Below are 14,982 nucleotides of genomic sequence, written 5' to 3'. Positions count from 1 at the left end.
TGACAACAAACAAGGCATACTTTTTAAAAAGACCAAGTTAAATGCATTATGTGTGCAATATATGACTAAGCAACTATTAAAGTTAATTACAAAGCAAATTAGAAAACAGTGTAACATTAAAAATATTCTTAAAAATCTACCTGTACAGGAACATCTAACAGTTGAGCTATTGCAGTATGCTAGGAAAAGAGGAACTACACTTTAATGAGTTCTGCCAAACCTATATAATAATCACATATGCACACAAGCACACCAGAGACCAGTCCTTCGCTTCTAGAGTTACATGGGCCCCTCAGTGTGTGGGTCTCCAAAAAACCCTTTCCAGACAGCTGCTAAAGATATTAGCTTTATTGTGTTACGACAGAGCCCCTTTTGTTCTGCACGTTAACATGTTTTTGACATTTATATTGGCAACTATGGACTGTCTGCAGTGTATTTTCAGAAAACCAAGAAGTGAAGTTTGCTGGAGGTGCAGTGCATATGAGCTTTTATCAAACACAATGCCATTTGACACAGACGACAGTTTAGTTGCAGTTTCGAAATCTCTGGCAGCACACTGAGAAACTGATAGTCTTTTGCGGTGCTTAGGTTCATATCTTAAAGGTAATATCGGGGTATCTGAAATTTTAATATTCTGGAACAAAGTTTGCTTGAAATAGTAAGGTAGGCATTCTTCAGAGTAAATCCTTACCAGAACAAAGGGGTGAATTCATAAAACAAGCGTGCCCCAACAAGTGATCCAAAAATGAAAATGATGTTATTAATTATTCACCTTCATGTTGTTCCAAACCTCTGAGACCTTTGTTAATCTTTGGAACACAAATTAACATATTTTAGATGAAATCTGAGAGTTCCTTTATCCTCCATAGACAGCAAGGTCCACAACTTATTCGAAATCCAGACAAATAAAATCCTCGAAATAGGCCATACGCCTTCAATGGTTTAATCAGAATAGCATCAAGCTATGATAATGCTTTTTGTATTCACTTCAATTCATCTTTATGTCTATAGCACTTTTACAATGTAGATTGTGTCAAAGCAGCTTGACATAGAAGTTGTAGTAGATTGAAACTGTGTCAGTTTAGTTTTCAGAGTTGATATTCAATTTAGTTCAGTTCGGTGAAAGAATCGTATGTCACTGGGGTTTTTTCAGGAATGCTCCCCACTCCTTTATGACCACCACAGAATCTGCTTAGGATACAGCCTGGTCCAAGATTATGGAGACCTCAGGATAATAAAAAAAACAGACTAACATAAGTGTAGATGCCATTCAAATTATAATTTTTTTGGGAAGTGTTCCCGGCTCCAGTTGCCCTAAATAATACAGACTAACAATCCTATAAAAGATTTGGACCTCAAAAGCATTTGTGTTTTGTGTATGCTAATGCGAAGAGTTGTGTCTTTAATCTAGTTTTAAACTGACAAAGTGTGTCTGCTTCCTGAACTGTGCTGGGAAGGCTGTTCCAGAGTTTAGGTGACAGATATGAGTATAAGAGCTACCACCTAGAGTTGATACTCACAGTAGTTCAGTCTGACTCATTGACAACTGAAATCTTACAGTATTTCATGGGAATCATCTTCCTCAGTCTGATAATTGTATAGGATTATTTAAAATCACATAGTGTGAGCCAACCTTTAGTTTTAAGTAGAATATTTTAACCAAAGCGGAGTTCACAATGCACCATTTTAGCGCAGATTTTCTTTTTCCATCAGGTTTTGTGAAATCGTCAACAAAAGCATGGAATCAAAAACAAATCTGTACTTGTTCAAACCTCAACAAAGTGGTAATTATCAAAGACACTATAAAAGAGAATTGCCAAAATATTACTGATGCCTGTGAATTATTTAGCATGGTAAAAATCTGGAATTGTCGTTGACTCAAACCCATGCTGTGTGAATGAGGTTCTGACAGAAAACACTTATCAGCCATGACTAATAGCCAATGATAGAGCAGATTACAGGTCAGTGGAGAGTTCAGGGAGGATCTTGAGTAATCTTATCAATTCTTGCATGTGGTTCTGAGACAGAGTTGTCTGTGATTTGGTGTAGTCATGCATGTGTGTCTTCCTGTCACAGATTCATCATGCAACATCCACACAGCTGTAACTAAATGCTTCACTAGTTAGTCATTCAGTGTGGAACAGCAGCAATCTGATGATTATGAAAATCATAAAGTGGTAACTAGGCCCAACCCAGGATGAGCAACTTTGGTCCTGGTGTGGAGTTAAATACATGTTGCATAATAAAAACAAAATAGATTTTAATAAGAATTTCACCCAATGTGTTTATTTCTTTATTAAGATGTCCATGGTGATGTTTATATTCACCGTTTCATTTAGGGAAACTCCTGAGGTAAATAAGTCATATCTCTGAACTTTAATATTAAACCTAAATAAAATGCTGCGCTTTCCATCTCCAGTCGCAATGACTTCTAGGACTTCTAGAGCGAGTTCAGTGGTAAAGTCTGCATCGGTTTGTCCTTGATATCAAGAACACATCTGGGAAATCTCAAGCATCCTTCAATCTTGCGGTCTAGAGTATTGGAACAGAACCTTGGCAGCTGATCATGACGTTACATGAGAACACGAATACGCAAGACTACTGAAGAACTCATTTTGAGAAACAGCCATGGGCTGCATTCGAAACCGCATACTTCTCTACTATTAGGTATGGAAAAAGCAGTAGGCGAGCGATTGAGTATGTTTGAATCCCCGATGTTCAAAAAGAGTAGGCAAGAATTACCTTAATTACTTGCGAGATTCGGCTGTATACTCATTTTGCCTAGATATGTGCATAAAGAACAGAAGGAAACATAAAGAAAGAAGTACGTTTGAAACTTCAGTAATCATAAAAGGTTAGGTGAGAAATCCTCGGATTTCCTGAAGCCCTACTGCTTCAGCACAGACTCCGGAGTATTCTCAGATGGTTACTTAGCTATCCCAGGAGGCCACGGGACAGCATTCAGCACAGAGAAGAAGAAGCAGAAGTAGAGGATACGTCTTAATATTGAGGAAAAAACGGGACGCGGACGCTTTTAAACGCAAGTTATTGGAAAGCAAAGTAAGGCCCCCCTGAGTTAAATCGCATGTGTTGAGCTAATGTTCGTGTACAGTGAACTGTAGAGTTGACAATTATTAAATGTCTTGCATAAATATATGAGAAGTGTTGCAGATCAGCAAATGACAGCATTAAACATACACCCGAGTGAGTGATGTGTTTGTGATGATGTAGAATTCAGTGTTGTCGAAATACTAACGTTACATATAATATTGATAAATCATAATTCATTTGTTTTATCTGTTCATTTGTATAGGTGATAATGAGGAATTTATTTTCAAACACAAAATGACAGTTTGTAAAAATTACTTCTTTATTTTGTATGATCTGAAATATCCTCAGACTGGTGCCGTGTTCATTGAGGATGAAGTGTGACAGATTGATATATAAATGTATGTGCATATGAAAAACGAGATCAAAACTTGAAATGGGAAATCCTTAAAAGTTATTGAACTTTGAGAGTGGTTCAACACCTGCAAATCTGTGTGTTTTATACTGATCTGTGCTCGACATGTTTAGTCTGAGATGATTGGTGATCGATTTGGGATGCCTTGACTGAACACTAGGGGGAGAGCTCACGGTTTTTCTCCATTTGCGCATAAAGTCAGCAGTGGAGAAACATCGCAGAGTGTCTGGTATTTCTTAATAATTCTCTCCCCTGTTTCAGGGGTACAACATTTTGGAGGCACCGCTGGGATTTACTCTTCAGAGGGTGGTCGTCATTCACCTGGCAGACAACTTCTGATGCAGTACATTTCTTAAAACAACCCTTGTCATCAGTGGAGTGGAAAGAGTTCCTGCAGCAAAGGCAAGAAAGAGAGGAGGAGCCACAGGCCTGAGTCCACAGAGATCATCAGGTAAAACTGAAATGTTCTGTTACTCTCAAGTAAGCCGCTACTCAGTGAAAAGGTCCACTCTTAATGCTACAATGGAAACAGCAGTGCTCGAAGGAATGCAAGCTGAAGTCGAGGCCATGCTTAATTCATTGTCTAAAGAAAATCTTCTCAAAATCGGAGAATTCCTTAAAGTAGCCGACCCATAGAAGGATGCATCTAGATATCGCATGTTTCTAATTGCACTAATTCTCCAACACCTTGAAAGCATCACGGAGCTAGAAGATGGTGGTATGTCTGAACTGTTAATATTGAGAGATCAAATTATCGAATTGACTACAGCCACTGAAAGTAAAACCGCATGCAAAAGCACCGAAAAGGAAATGTTACAAAGAGAGCTAGATGAACTAAAAGCTGTATTGAAACAAAACTGAGTTTGATGCAACAAATGGAAGAAGGGAACACAGAGCAAAGCGTCATTCAACCAAACGTACAAGCAGCCAAATCCACCCAACATTTAGTAAACATGGAAAACTCCAGTCCCCTGTGGAGAAAAGATTTTAAAATTTCTGGACAAATTGGCGACCCAGGTCAGAAAGACAAATGAACTTTTTCAAGTTTGGCACACCAAATAGAGGCTGGTTTGAGCCGAGGCTACCCAGAATGTGACATAGTGGATGCAGTTGTCCGAGCAATTTCCCCAGGCCTGCAGTTACGAAGCTATTTAGAAAGAAAGCCAAAATTGACTTTACAGAGAGACAGAAAAAAAGAGAACAGGTGTACAGCACACAACAGCAGTTCATGTAGTTCAGTCTAGTGAGGAAATTACTGATAAGAAGTACAATGCAGCTCAAAGTGGACAAAAATCAAATGCCAGTGTACTTACTGAACTAAAAGAACTGAGATCAGATGTTGCCTCACTAAAGACTCTCAGTGCGGAAATAGCTCAAATTCTGGAATCGTTACAGCCACCAGCCTTCACCCCACAGCAATATCCAGTGTCTGAGCAGGGAGACCCTGAAAGAGAAGTAGGTCAGTTTCAAAAGACACCATACTGGCAGTCAGCAGGCACTAACCAAAAAAAAGCAAATACTCAGTATCAGCCCCAGTATGTAGCGCGGCAGTTCTATATACCCCCTCCTCACTCACAACCCAAAAAGTGCTTTAATTGTCAACAGCAAAGAATAGAGGATCGTTGCATGCATTGTTTCAGATGCGGTAGTGGCGAGCACTTTCAAGCAGGATGTAGAATTCGTGGCATTAAGCCCTCGAGAGAGAGCCCTTTAAACGGGGAACGGTTATTCCCACGGGACAGGGAGTAACCAGATTCATTCACTAGTCCCCAACAATGTACTGCCAGCGAAAAATCAGTAACACAAATGAAGCAATGTTCACAATGTAAGGATGAAATAAATTGTTGTCAGATGTGCCAAGCTCAGCATATGGCTGAACACAAGCAGACTTGTACCAACTCACCCGAATCAATTTCAAACTCTTACCTGAATATGAGTATCACTGCCCCCTGTAGTGCCCGTACTGACCAGCATTCTGCTGTGACATCACTAGTTGGAAGGCAGTGTGTTGTCCAATGTTACCTGCATGGCCACAGAATTCAAGCGCTGTGGGACACTGGCTCCCAGGTTTGCGTCATTGATGAATTCTGGAAGTTAGAGTACTTACCAGAAGTTCCATTGAGGGATGTGTCTGACATACTCGATTCCTCAAATACTTTGAACCTTGTCGCGGCCAATGGTATTGATATACCCTACATTGGATATGCTGAAGTGTCTTTCAGATTAGCTTCGCAGACACCTCCCCATGCTGAACTGGTAATTCCCATACTCGTGGCAAGGGGTCAAAACCTCGCTCATCCTATCATAGGTTTCAATATAATCGAGCAAATACTGAACTCTATTGAACAAATCACCCCAAATTCGGCGAGTGACAGAATGCTCGAGAGCACTTTGAAAGCTGCATTTCCCAGTCTAAAGAGGGGCAAAGTCTAAACATTTATCAGAGTTATTAGTGCAGAGAGCTCATGTGAGTACACAGTAAAGACCGCAAAAGGTCATGTTAATGTCCCAAACCGTAGTACTGCACAGTTCTCGTGCAGAGTACACATGCAGCCAGTTAGAGAGTATAGCACACTCATTTTTGAACCAGGTGTGAATCCCTCCTGGTCAGATGGGCTTGAATTCTTAGAGAGTGTAGTCCTACTGAAAAGAGGAGCACCAACAAATGTCACAATTAAGGTATGCAATCACACTGAACATGATATCACTCTGAGGGGCCAGACTCCATTTGGTACAGTTCAGCTTGTGAAGAGTGTATTCCCTGCTAAATTGTTTGAGGTGCCAGCTAGGTCTACCACTGCTGAGGTACACCACATTCAATCAAGGGATCAATGTCACGAGAACATCAATGGTGATGTGTGGGACCCAGCAGTAAATATCAGTCACCTGAGTGAAGTCCAGCAGGAAAGTCAAACAGCAAATGCTAACAGAAGAGTGTCATTCTTTTTCTAAATCTGATGATGACATTGGTTGTGTTCCAAACTTGAAACTGAGTATATCACGGAAAGATCAGGAACCAGTTGGTCGCACCTATATGTCTGTGCCCAAACCCCTGCATCGTGAAATTAAGGAATACTTGCATGATTTAATAGCCCAGGGTTGGATTGAAAAATCCAAATCCTCATACTCTTCTGCGATGGTGTGTGTGAGAAAGAAAGATGGTAGTCTCCGTTTATGTATTGATTATAGGGAGTTAAACAAAAAGACCCATCCAGACAGACAGCCAATTCCAAGGGTGCAAGATATCATGGACAGTCTGGGTGGTAATTTGTGGTTTTCTTCATTAAATCAGGGAAAAGCTTACCACCAGGGGTTCATGTGCAAGGAAAGCAAACATCTTACTGCTTTCGTGACACCCTGGGGCCTATATGAATGGGTACGTATTCCCTTTGGGTTGATGAATGCACCAGCAGCTTTCCAACGATGTATGGAAGAGTGCTTGGAAGGCCTGCGGGATGAAATCTGTCTTCCATACCTCGATGACACCTTGGTGTTTAGGAAGTCCTTTGACAATCATGTTCGAGATGTTAGGAAAGTGCTGCAGCGGCTCAGGGAGTCAGCATAAAATTGAAGCCAAGTAAGTGCGAGTTGTTTAAAGCTGAAGTCCGCTACCTGGGTAGAATAGTCTCGAAAGAAGGAAACAAAATTGAATCTGCTGATACCGAAGCCGTTAGGTCTTTAAAAGGTAAGCAACCTAGGAACGTAGGGGAGCTGAGGAGAATTCTTGTTTTACTTAGCTACTATAGGCAGTACATTAAAGATTTTTCGCGCATAGCCTGCCCTTTATATGATCTGTTGAAAAACGACCCAGATGATAGTACTCACCCAAAACGTAGCCGAAGACTCTTGAAGTCAAAATGCATGAAAACCAGCGTTCCATCGAGTAAGCCCATTACCTGTTCTGAACAGCATCAGCCTACTCTTGAGCAACTTGTTGATTGTCTGCTTAAACCACCGATACTAGCTTTCCCAGACTTTGCACTACCTTTCATACTCCATACCGACGCGTCAGCTCAAGGGCTAGGAGCGGTACTTTACCAACAACAAAACGCAAAACTACGCGTGATTGCTTATGGGTCTCGAACTTTATCTGCTGCTGAGAAAAACTACCACCTGCATTCTGGGAAGCTAGAATTCTTAGCGTTGAAATGGTCAATTCCCCAAAAATTCCGTGATTATTTATACTATGCTCCAACTTTTACCGTAACAGTGACAATAATCCCCTTACGTATGTTCTGTCAACTGCCAAACTAAGTACTACAGGGTGTAGGTGGGTGGCTGAATTGGCTGATTTCCACTTCACAATCAAATATCAGGCAGGTCGTGAAAATATTAATGCAGATACACTCTCCAGACTGCCCATTGATATTGGAACTTTGATCAATGAGTGCTCTGAGGAGTTGTCTTCGGATGTAATAGGTGCAACCATTCGGGCCGTCGAAGCACAAGAAGGACCCAACATCCCATGGTCAATCTCAACCGATTGTTCCTTTATCGAGACCTGTCCAATAGTTCCCACCATAACCCCAATATCAGCGAATGAAATGAAGCATGCTCAACAAAATGATCAAGTCATCAGTCCTGTATATGACTGCAAACTGTCAGGAACAAAACCGAAAGTCAAACAGCTGAAAGCCTATGGCTTAAAACAAAATGTTTGTTTTGTGAGTGGGAAAAACTTACGATTAATCAAGATGGTGTACTCTGTCGAACAACTTCCTTCCGCAAACAGTTGGTCCTGCCTGAAAAATATAAGAACACAGTCATACGAGAGCTATAGGATGAAATGGGACATCAAAGGATAGACTGAACTGTCTCGCTTATTCGTGAACATTTCTTTTGGCCCCATATGCAGACAGACGTCGAATACTATTTCACAAAAACATGCAGATGCTTAAAGCAGAAGAAGCCCTGTCATGAGGCAAGAGCTCCTTTGACAAGTATTGTTACGACTCAGCCCTTTGAATTTATCTCTATTGACTTTCTTCATTTAGAGCGCTGCAGAGGAGGTTTTGAGTACATCCTGGTAGTGGTTGATCATTTTACCCGATTCGCCCAAGCCTATGCAACAACCTCAAAGTCAGGCAAAACAGCTGCAGACCGCATTTTTAATGACTTCGCTCTAAAATTTGGTTTCCCTTCCCGTATCCATCATGATCAGGGTGGCGAATTTCAGAATCAGTTGTTTGACCAGCTCCAAAAATATTGTGGCATCACCGGTTCGAGAACGACCCCGTACCACCCGCAAGGTAATGGCCAGGCCGAGCGCTTTAACTGGACACTCTTACAAATGTTAAGAACACTCACCGACAGTCAGAAATCCAACTGGAAAGACAACTTGAGCAAACTGGTGTATGCGTACAATTGTACCCGCTTAGAGGTCACAGTGTTCTCTCCTTTCTACTTGTTATATTCAATTCAATTCAATTCAGCTTTATTTGTATAGCGCTTTTACAATGTAGATTGTGTCAAAGCAGCTTCACATAAATGGTCATAGTAACTGGAACAGTGTGGTTCAGGTTTTAGTGTTTAAGTTCAGTTCAGTTCAGTTTAGCTCTGTTCAGTGTGATTTAATCATTACTGAGAGTTCAAACACTGAAGAGCAAATTCATCGATGCGTAGCTCTACCAATCCTGAACCATGCGAGGCAGTGGCGACAGCGGAGAGGGAAAAAAAACTTCACCTGATGGGAGTGAAGAAAAAAAACCTTGAGAGAACCAGACTCAGTTGGGCACGACCATTTTAATTTCTCCGCTGGCCAAAAGTCTTGTGCAGAACTTCATTCGCCGTGGTTTATGCTGGAAGATGGCCTCAATGAAGACTCGTCTGTCCCTGGAGCGTCGCTGGAATCAGACTCATGTTCTCCACTCCCCACGACCATCAGCGCAGCAGCAGCTCAGGATATGGCCTGGTCCCGGATATGGAATCCTTGGGATCATCACGTCGCTGGTCTTGGATCCAATCAGTGACTCCGCCTAATCTGGAAGACCTCGGGATGAGTATCCCCAGGTGAAAATAGAGAATAAAGAGAATAATTAGCGTAGCTGCTGTTCATAGTGTATATAAGCAAGATGTAGAAGCCAGTGTGGAACCTGCTAGGTGATGCACTGAGTGTATGCTTTACTAAACAGATAGGTCTTTAATCTAGTTTTGAACTGGGAGAGTGTGTCTGAGCCTCGGACATTACCAGGAAGGCTATTCCAGAGTGTAGGAGCCATGAAAGAGAAGGCTCGACCTCCTTTACTTGATTTTGCTATTCTAGGTACTACCAGAAGCCCTGAATTTTGAGATCTTAAGGAGCGAGTTGGTTCGTAGCGAGACAGAAGGTTGGTTAGATAAACAGGAGCTAGATTATTTAGAGCTTTATAGGTGAGAAGTAATATTTTAAATTCAATACGAAATTTAACAGGCAGCCAGTGTAAGGAGGATAAAATTGGGGTTATATGATCATATTTTCTAGACCTGGTCAGAACTCTGGCTGCTGCATTTTGTACTATTTGAAGTTTGTTAATAGAGGATGCTGGGCAGCCAGCAAATAGAGCATTACAGTAATCCAGTCTCGAAGTCATAAAAGCATGGACTAGCTTTTCTGCATCTGAGATGGATAGCATATTTCGGAATTTAGCGATATTTCTCAGATGAAAGAAGGCAGTTTTTGTGACATGGGATATATGGTTTTTAAAAGTTAGATTGCTGTCTAATATGACACCCAGATCTTTTATAGTAGAGCTAAAGCTAACTTTGTATCCCTCTAATTGTAAATTGAGTTGCGAGATCTGCTGTGTGCAAGATTTAGGCCCAATAAGTAATAATTCTGTTTTGTCTGAGTTTAAGAGAAGAAAATTGTTGGTCATCCAGTCTTTGATGTCTTTGATACACTCAGTTAGTTTAGAAAGTTCAGACGTCTCGTCAGGTTTAGTGGAAATATATAATTGAGTATCATCTGCATAGCAGTGAAAGCTGATCCCATGTCTTCTAATAATGTCTCCCATAGGTAGCATGTAAATTGTAAACAGTAAAGGGCCTAAAACTGATCCTTGAGGCACCCCATACTTTACTGGGCAGATTTGTGAAGGCTGTCCATTAAGATTTACAAACTGGTAGCGGTCAGTTAAGTATGACTTAAACCATTGTAGAGCCTGTCCCTGGACACCTGTAGACTTTAAACGATTTATGAGGATATTGTGGTCAATGGTATCAAATGCCGCACTAAGATTGAGTAAAACTAATAGCGAGACACACCCTCGGTCAGCAGCTAAGAGTAAATCGTTGGTTATTTTCACTAAGGCGGTTTCTGTACTGTGGTGAGCCCTGAAACCTGACTGAAACACTTCAAAAATATTGTTGGTCTGCAGATAAGAGCATAATTGAGTGGAAACAACTTTTTCTAGTATTTTAGACATAAATGGAAGATTTGAAATAGGCCTATAGTTAGCTAAGTTGTTGGTGTCTAGTTGCGGTTTCTTAATAATAGGCTTAATAACAGCTAGCTTGTAAGAGTTTGGAACATGGCCTATAGATAAAGAAGAGTTGATAATGTTAAGAAGAGGTTCTCCTATAGCAGGTAGCAGCTCTTTCAGTAATTTTGTTGGAATTGAGTCCAGCATACACGTAGCTGGTTTAGAGCTATTTATAATTTTATCTAGCTCTTCCTGTTCTATGATTTTGAAGCAGTGTAGGTTATTATTATGATTTAATGAAATATTTACAGGATTTGGAGTATAAGCCGGTGCAGAAAGTTTGGCATCTCCTATTTTCTGTCTAAAGCCTTCTATTTTATTACTGAAAAAATTCATGAAGTCATCACTACTAATTTGCGGTGGAGTAGTTTGTTCCAAGGATGACCGATTATTTGCTAATTTAGAGATGGTGTTAAATAAAAATCTAGGATTGTTATGATTATTTTCTATCAGTTTGCGCAGGTGCTCGGTCCTGGCAGATTTTAGAGCCCTCCTATAGCTGGACATACTGTCTTTGTACGCAATTCTAAAGACCTCTAAATTAGTTTTTTTCCATTTACGTTCCAGGGCGCGGGTTGCTGTTTTGAGCGCACGAGTATGACTATTATACCATGGTATAGTTTTAATCTCTCTAGCCTTTTTTAATTTGATGGGTGCCACAGTATTTAGTGTGCTAGTAAAGATGGCATCCATACTGCTGGTTACTACATCAAGATCATTTGAGTTTGCGGGTGCATTACGAAATAGAGAGAGATCAGGTAAGTTATTTATAAATTCATCTTTAGTTGACGGAACAATAGTTCTACTAGGGCGGAGTATTGGAGCGGGTTTGCTGATTTCAGGTAAACATAGCTTATATAGTAAGAGGTAGTGATCTGTAATATCATCACTTTGTGGTATAATGTCTACGTCAATAACCTCGATTCCATAAGACAGAATTAGATCTAATGTATGCTTTAAGCGATGGGTTGGACCCACAACGTTTTGCTTTATCCCAAGTGAGTGTATTAAATCCATAAACGCGAGCCCTAATGTATCATTAGCGTCATCTATGTGGATGTTAAAGTCACCTACAATTAGCATTTTATCAGTTTTGACTAGTAAGTCAGAAATAAAATCAGAAAATTCTTTTAGAAATTTGACATAGGGTCCTGGGGGTCTATATATGGTGATTAAAGCGAGAGATAACATAGGTTTTTGTATAGTATCTGGAAGCTGAACATTAAGCGATAATACTTCAAAGGAGCTAAACATAAGTCCGTTTCTCTGTTTAATATTAAGGAAATCACTAAAGATTGATGCAACTCCACCACCACGACCAGTTTGACGAGCCTCATGTTTATATAAGAATCCTGGAGGAGTTGCTTCATTTAAGCTAATATATTTTGTTTCAGCCAGGTTTCAGTGAGACAGAGTGCATTAAGATTGTTTTCTGTTATTATTTCATTAATGATAAGTGCTTTAGGTGCAAGTGACCTGATGTTTAGGAGACCAAGTTTTACGAAATTTGTATTTTCACTTTCTACTGGTTTTTCTGGTTTGATTCTTACTAGATTTTTCCTGGAGCACACAGTACGTTTATTTCTTAATCTAATAATACGAGGAACAGACACAGTCTCTATAGGATTCGCCAGATATGCGTTACTGATATTTAAGTGGGGTGAACAAGAGTCTAGGTGGCTATAGTGTGAATTTTGTGAATTTTTACCTGCTAGTCAGATGGTGCGAAGTAGTCTGGAGATGTTGTCCGACAGGAGTTCAGCTCCGGCTCGACTGGGGTGCAGGCCGTCAGGACGGAAGAGCCTAGGACGCTCCCAGAAAAGATTCCAGTTATTAGCAAAGAGCAATTTCTGTTCTTTACACCATGTTATTAGCCATTCATTCAAAGCTAAAAGTCTACTGAACCTTTCATATCCTCGGCGGTAGGTAGGAAGCGGCCCAGAAACGATGATCTGCGTGGCGGGCGAGGTGCGTCGAACCGTCTCGATCAGGCTCCTGAAGTCCTTCTTCAGGATCTCCGACTGCCGGAGCCCGTTGTCGTTTGTCCCCACGTGGAGGACAACGGCACCAGGGCTCTCGGCAGCGCCCAGGATGGTTGGAATCTGTGTAGAAATATTTTTCACACGGGCACCAGGAAAGCAGAAAGTACGTACTTTATTACCTTTTGAGGAGGCGGCACGGACGTGACGAACGATCGAGTCACCGATGATGGCCACATCGGGACCCGACTCGCGGAGAGGGGAGAAGCGGTTCTCCGTGGAGATCTCGAACACAGGCGGAGACGTTCTGCCCCGGGATCTGGGAAGCACCTTGCGCGGCTGCACCCAGGCGCCGTGGTATCCGGGTGTCGGCGTGAACGACGCCTGGCTGAGCCGCGCCCCGGGTGCGCTGGGCCTGGACAGAGAAGGACGCGGGGTTGAGGTAGAGGGAATGATGTGGTTGTAATTTCCACGTACCTTAGGTGATGAGACGGCCTTAGCATTAGGTACGGCGAGAAGCCGTTCCCGTAGCCGCGACCGTCTTACCACCAGCGCGCAGATCTGGGACTCCACTTCTTCCAGCTCCAGCACCTCCATCGATGCTTCTCCTGCACACAAGGACAGAGACGGAAGCGACATTTTACGGGGTAAAGAGCAAAGCCAGTAAGTCAAAAGTGTATGGTTAAAGAGGTCGGTAGCTTTAGCTGACCAGTGGCGCTAGCAGGCTAAAACTACAAACAACAGGCGGATGCTCGAGGGACAGACCGTTTTTAAAGCAGCTTTGTTTGTATAAATGTATTAAGGGTTTGGGTCACCCTAAGTAGGAGAGACAAATACTTAGCGAATGAGGAAGAATTTAATGATTAAGATTTAAATTGCGAGTAAATAGCAAGTCCAAACTTCAAGCACACAGTGTGTGACCGAACGGAGACAGTGACGCCAGTGACGTCACTCGAGCATGCGTTATATGGAAGGTCTCTAAGACTGCCCGTGGACATGTTGTTCAGATTGAGTTCAGAAAAACCCTGACAGTATCTATGTAATAGTGTGACAACTAGGTAGTGAGCATCCAGCCTATGAAGTAAAGACGGAAAAGGGAAAGGGACGATCCAGAGTTCTACACCGAAACTTATTGATGCCTTGCGATCACTTACCTATTGAGACTGATCCGCATACGAAAATCAGGCCGAACCAAGAGAGAAAACATCCTCAACCCAGCTGTGTTGAATCTGACGAAGACAGTGAAGAGGAAGCTGAGCTCTATTATGTATCACCACAAGTACCTGCGACAAACCATGATGATGAGGTAAATAGTATTGAATCCCTACCTACAGAGCTTAATGAACATCAGCAAGAGAGCTTCGAACAAGTCCCTACTCAATTGCTATGTGTGGAGGATGATCAAGAACTGGAGAACGATTTACCTGTTGCTGGACCACTTTCATCTGCCGAAAGTAACCTAGAACAAGAGATTGACTTACCTGTTGATGAACACCTTCCTGTTCCCATGTCACCTACTGAAAGTGAATTGGAAAACCGAGATGGAACTTTGCAGACACTACCACAGAACTGACCGTATGTGGTTGCGAATGGACTGTTACAATGGTTGCCGCCCTGCCAACAATATATTTACCATTTGCCTTTTTTGTATGGAGAACAAACTTCTCCCTTACCAACTTTTGGAAAAGACAATTTACAGTTAAATGTGTATTCTACATTCTGATTTTGAGTGGAAAATGTCGATACGACATTTAATTTTGTAGGGGAGTGTGTGACAGATTGATATATAAATGTATGTGCATATGAAAAACGAGATCAGAACCTGAAATGGGAAATCCTTAAAAGTTATTGAACTTTTGAGAGTGGTTCAACACCTGCAGATCTGTGTGTTTTATACTGATCTGTGCTCGACATGTTTAGTCTGAGATGCTTGGTGATCGATTAGGGATGCCTTGACTGAACACTAGGGGGAGAGCTCGCAGTTTTTCTCTATTTGCGCATAAAGTCAGCAGTGGAGAAACATCGCAGAGTGTCTCGTATTTCTTAATAATTCTCTCCCCTGTTTCAGGGGTACAACAGA

At 41.5% G+C, this 14,982-nt stretch overlaps 1 protein-coding gene across 2 annotated transcripts; it reads right to left on the bottom strand.

The window, feature by feature from the left end:
* Positions 1 to 8,877: 8,877 nt before the first annotated feature.
* LOC137496372 (uncharacterized) lies at positions 8,878 to 13,852 on the bottom strand. Of its 2 annotated transcripts, none has more exons than XM_073910888.1 (2): positions 12,632 to 13,852; positions 8,878 to 9,443 (listed from the first exon to the last, which is right to left on the bottom strand). In XM_073910888.1, exon 1 carries the CDS (start codon positions 13,539 to 13,541, stop codon positions 12,639 to 12,641), a length of 903 nt encoding a protein of 300 aa, XP_073766989.1. In that variant the 5' UTR covers positions 13,542 to 13,852; the 3' UTR covers positions 8,878 to 9,443; positions 12,632 to 12,638. The 2 variants fall into 2 exon arrangements, with proteins under 2 accessions (XP_073766989.1, XP_068079263.1); XM_068223162.2 differs by having other exon boundaries at positions 8,878 to 13,510; positions 13,668 to 13,852.
* Between the last annotated feature and the right edge of the window lie 1,130 nt (positions 13,853 to 14,982).

This window comes from Danio rerio, chromosome 8 (assembly GCF_049306965.1).
Source record: "Danio rerio strain Tuebingen ecotype United States chromosome 8, GRCz12tu, whole genome shotgun sequence".
Taxonomy (NCBI): Eukaryota; Metazoa; Chordata; class Actinopteri; order Cypriniformes; family Danionidae; genus Danio; species Danio rerio.
Note: the sequence above shows the minus strand (reverse complement) of the source record. Positions and strands in the feature narration are given on the sequence as shown.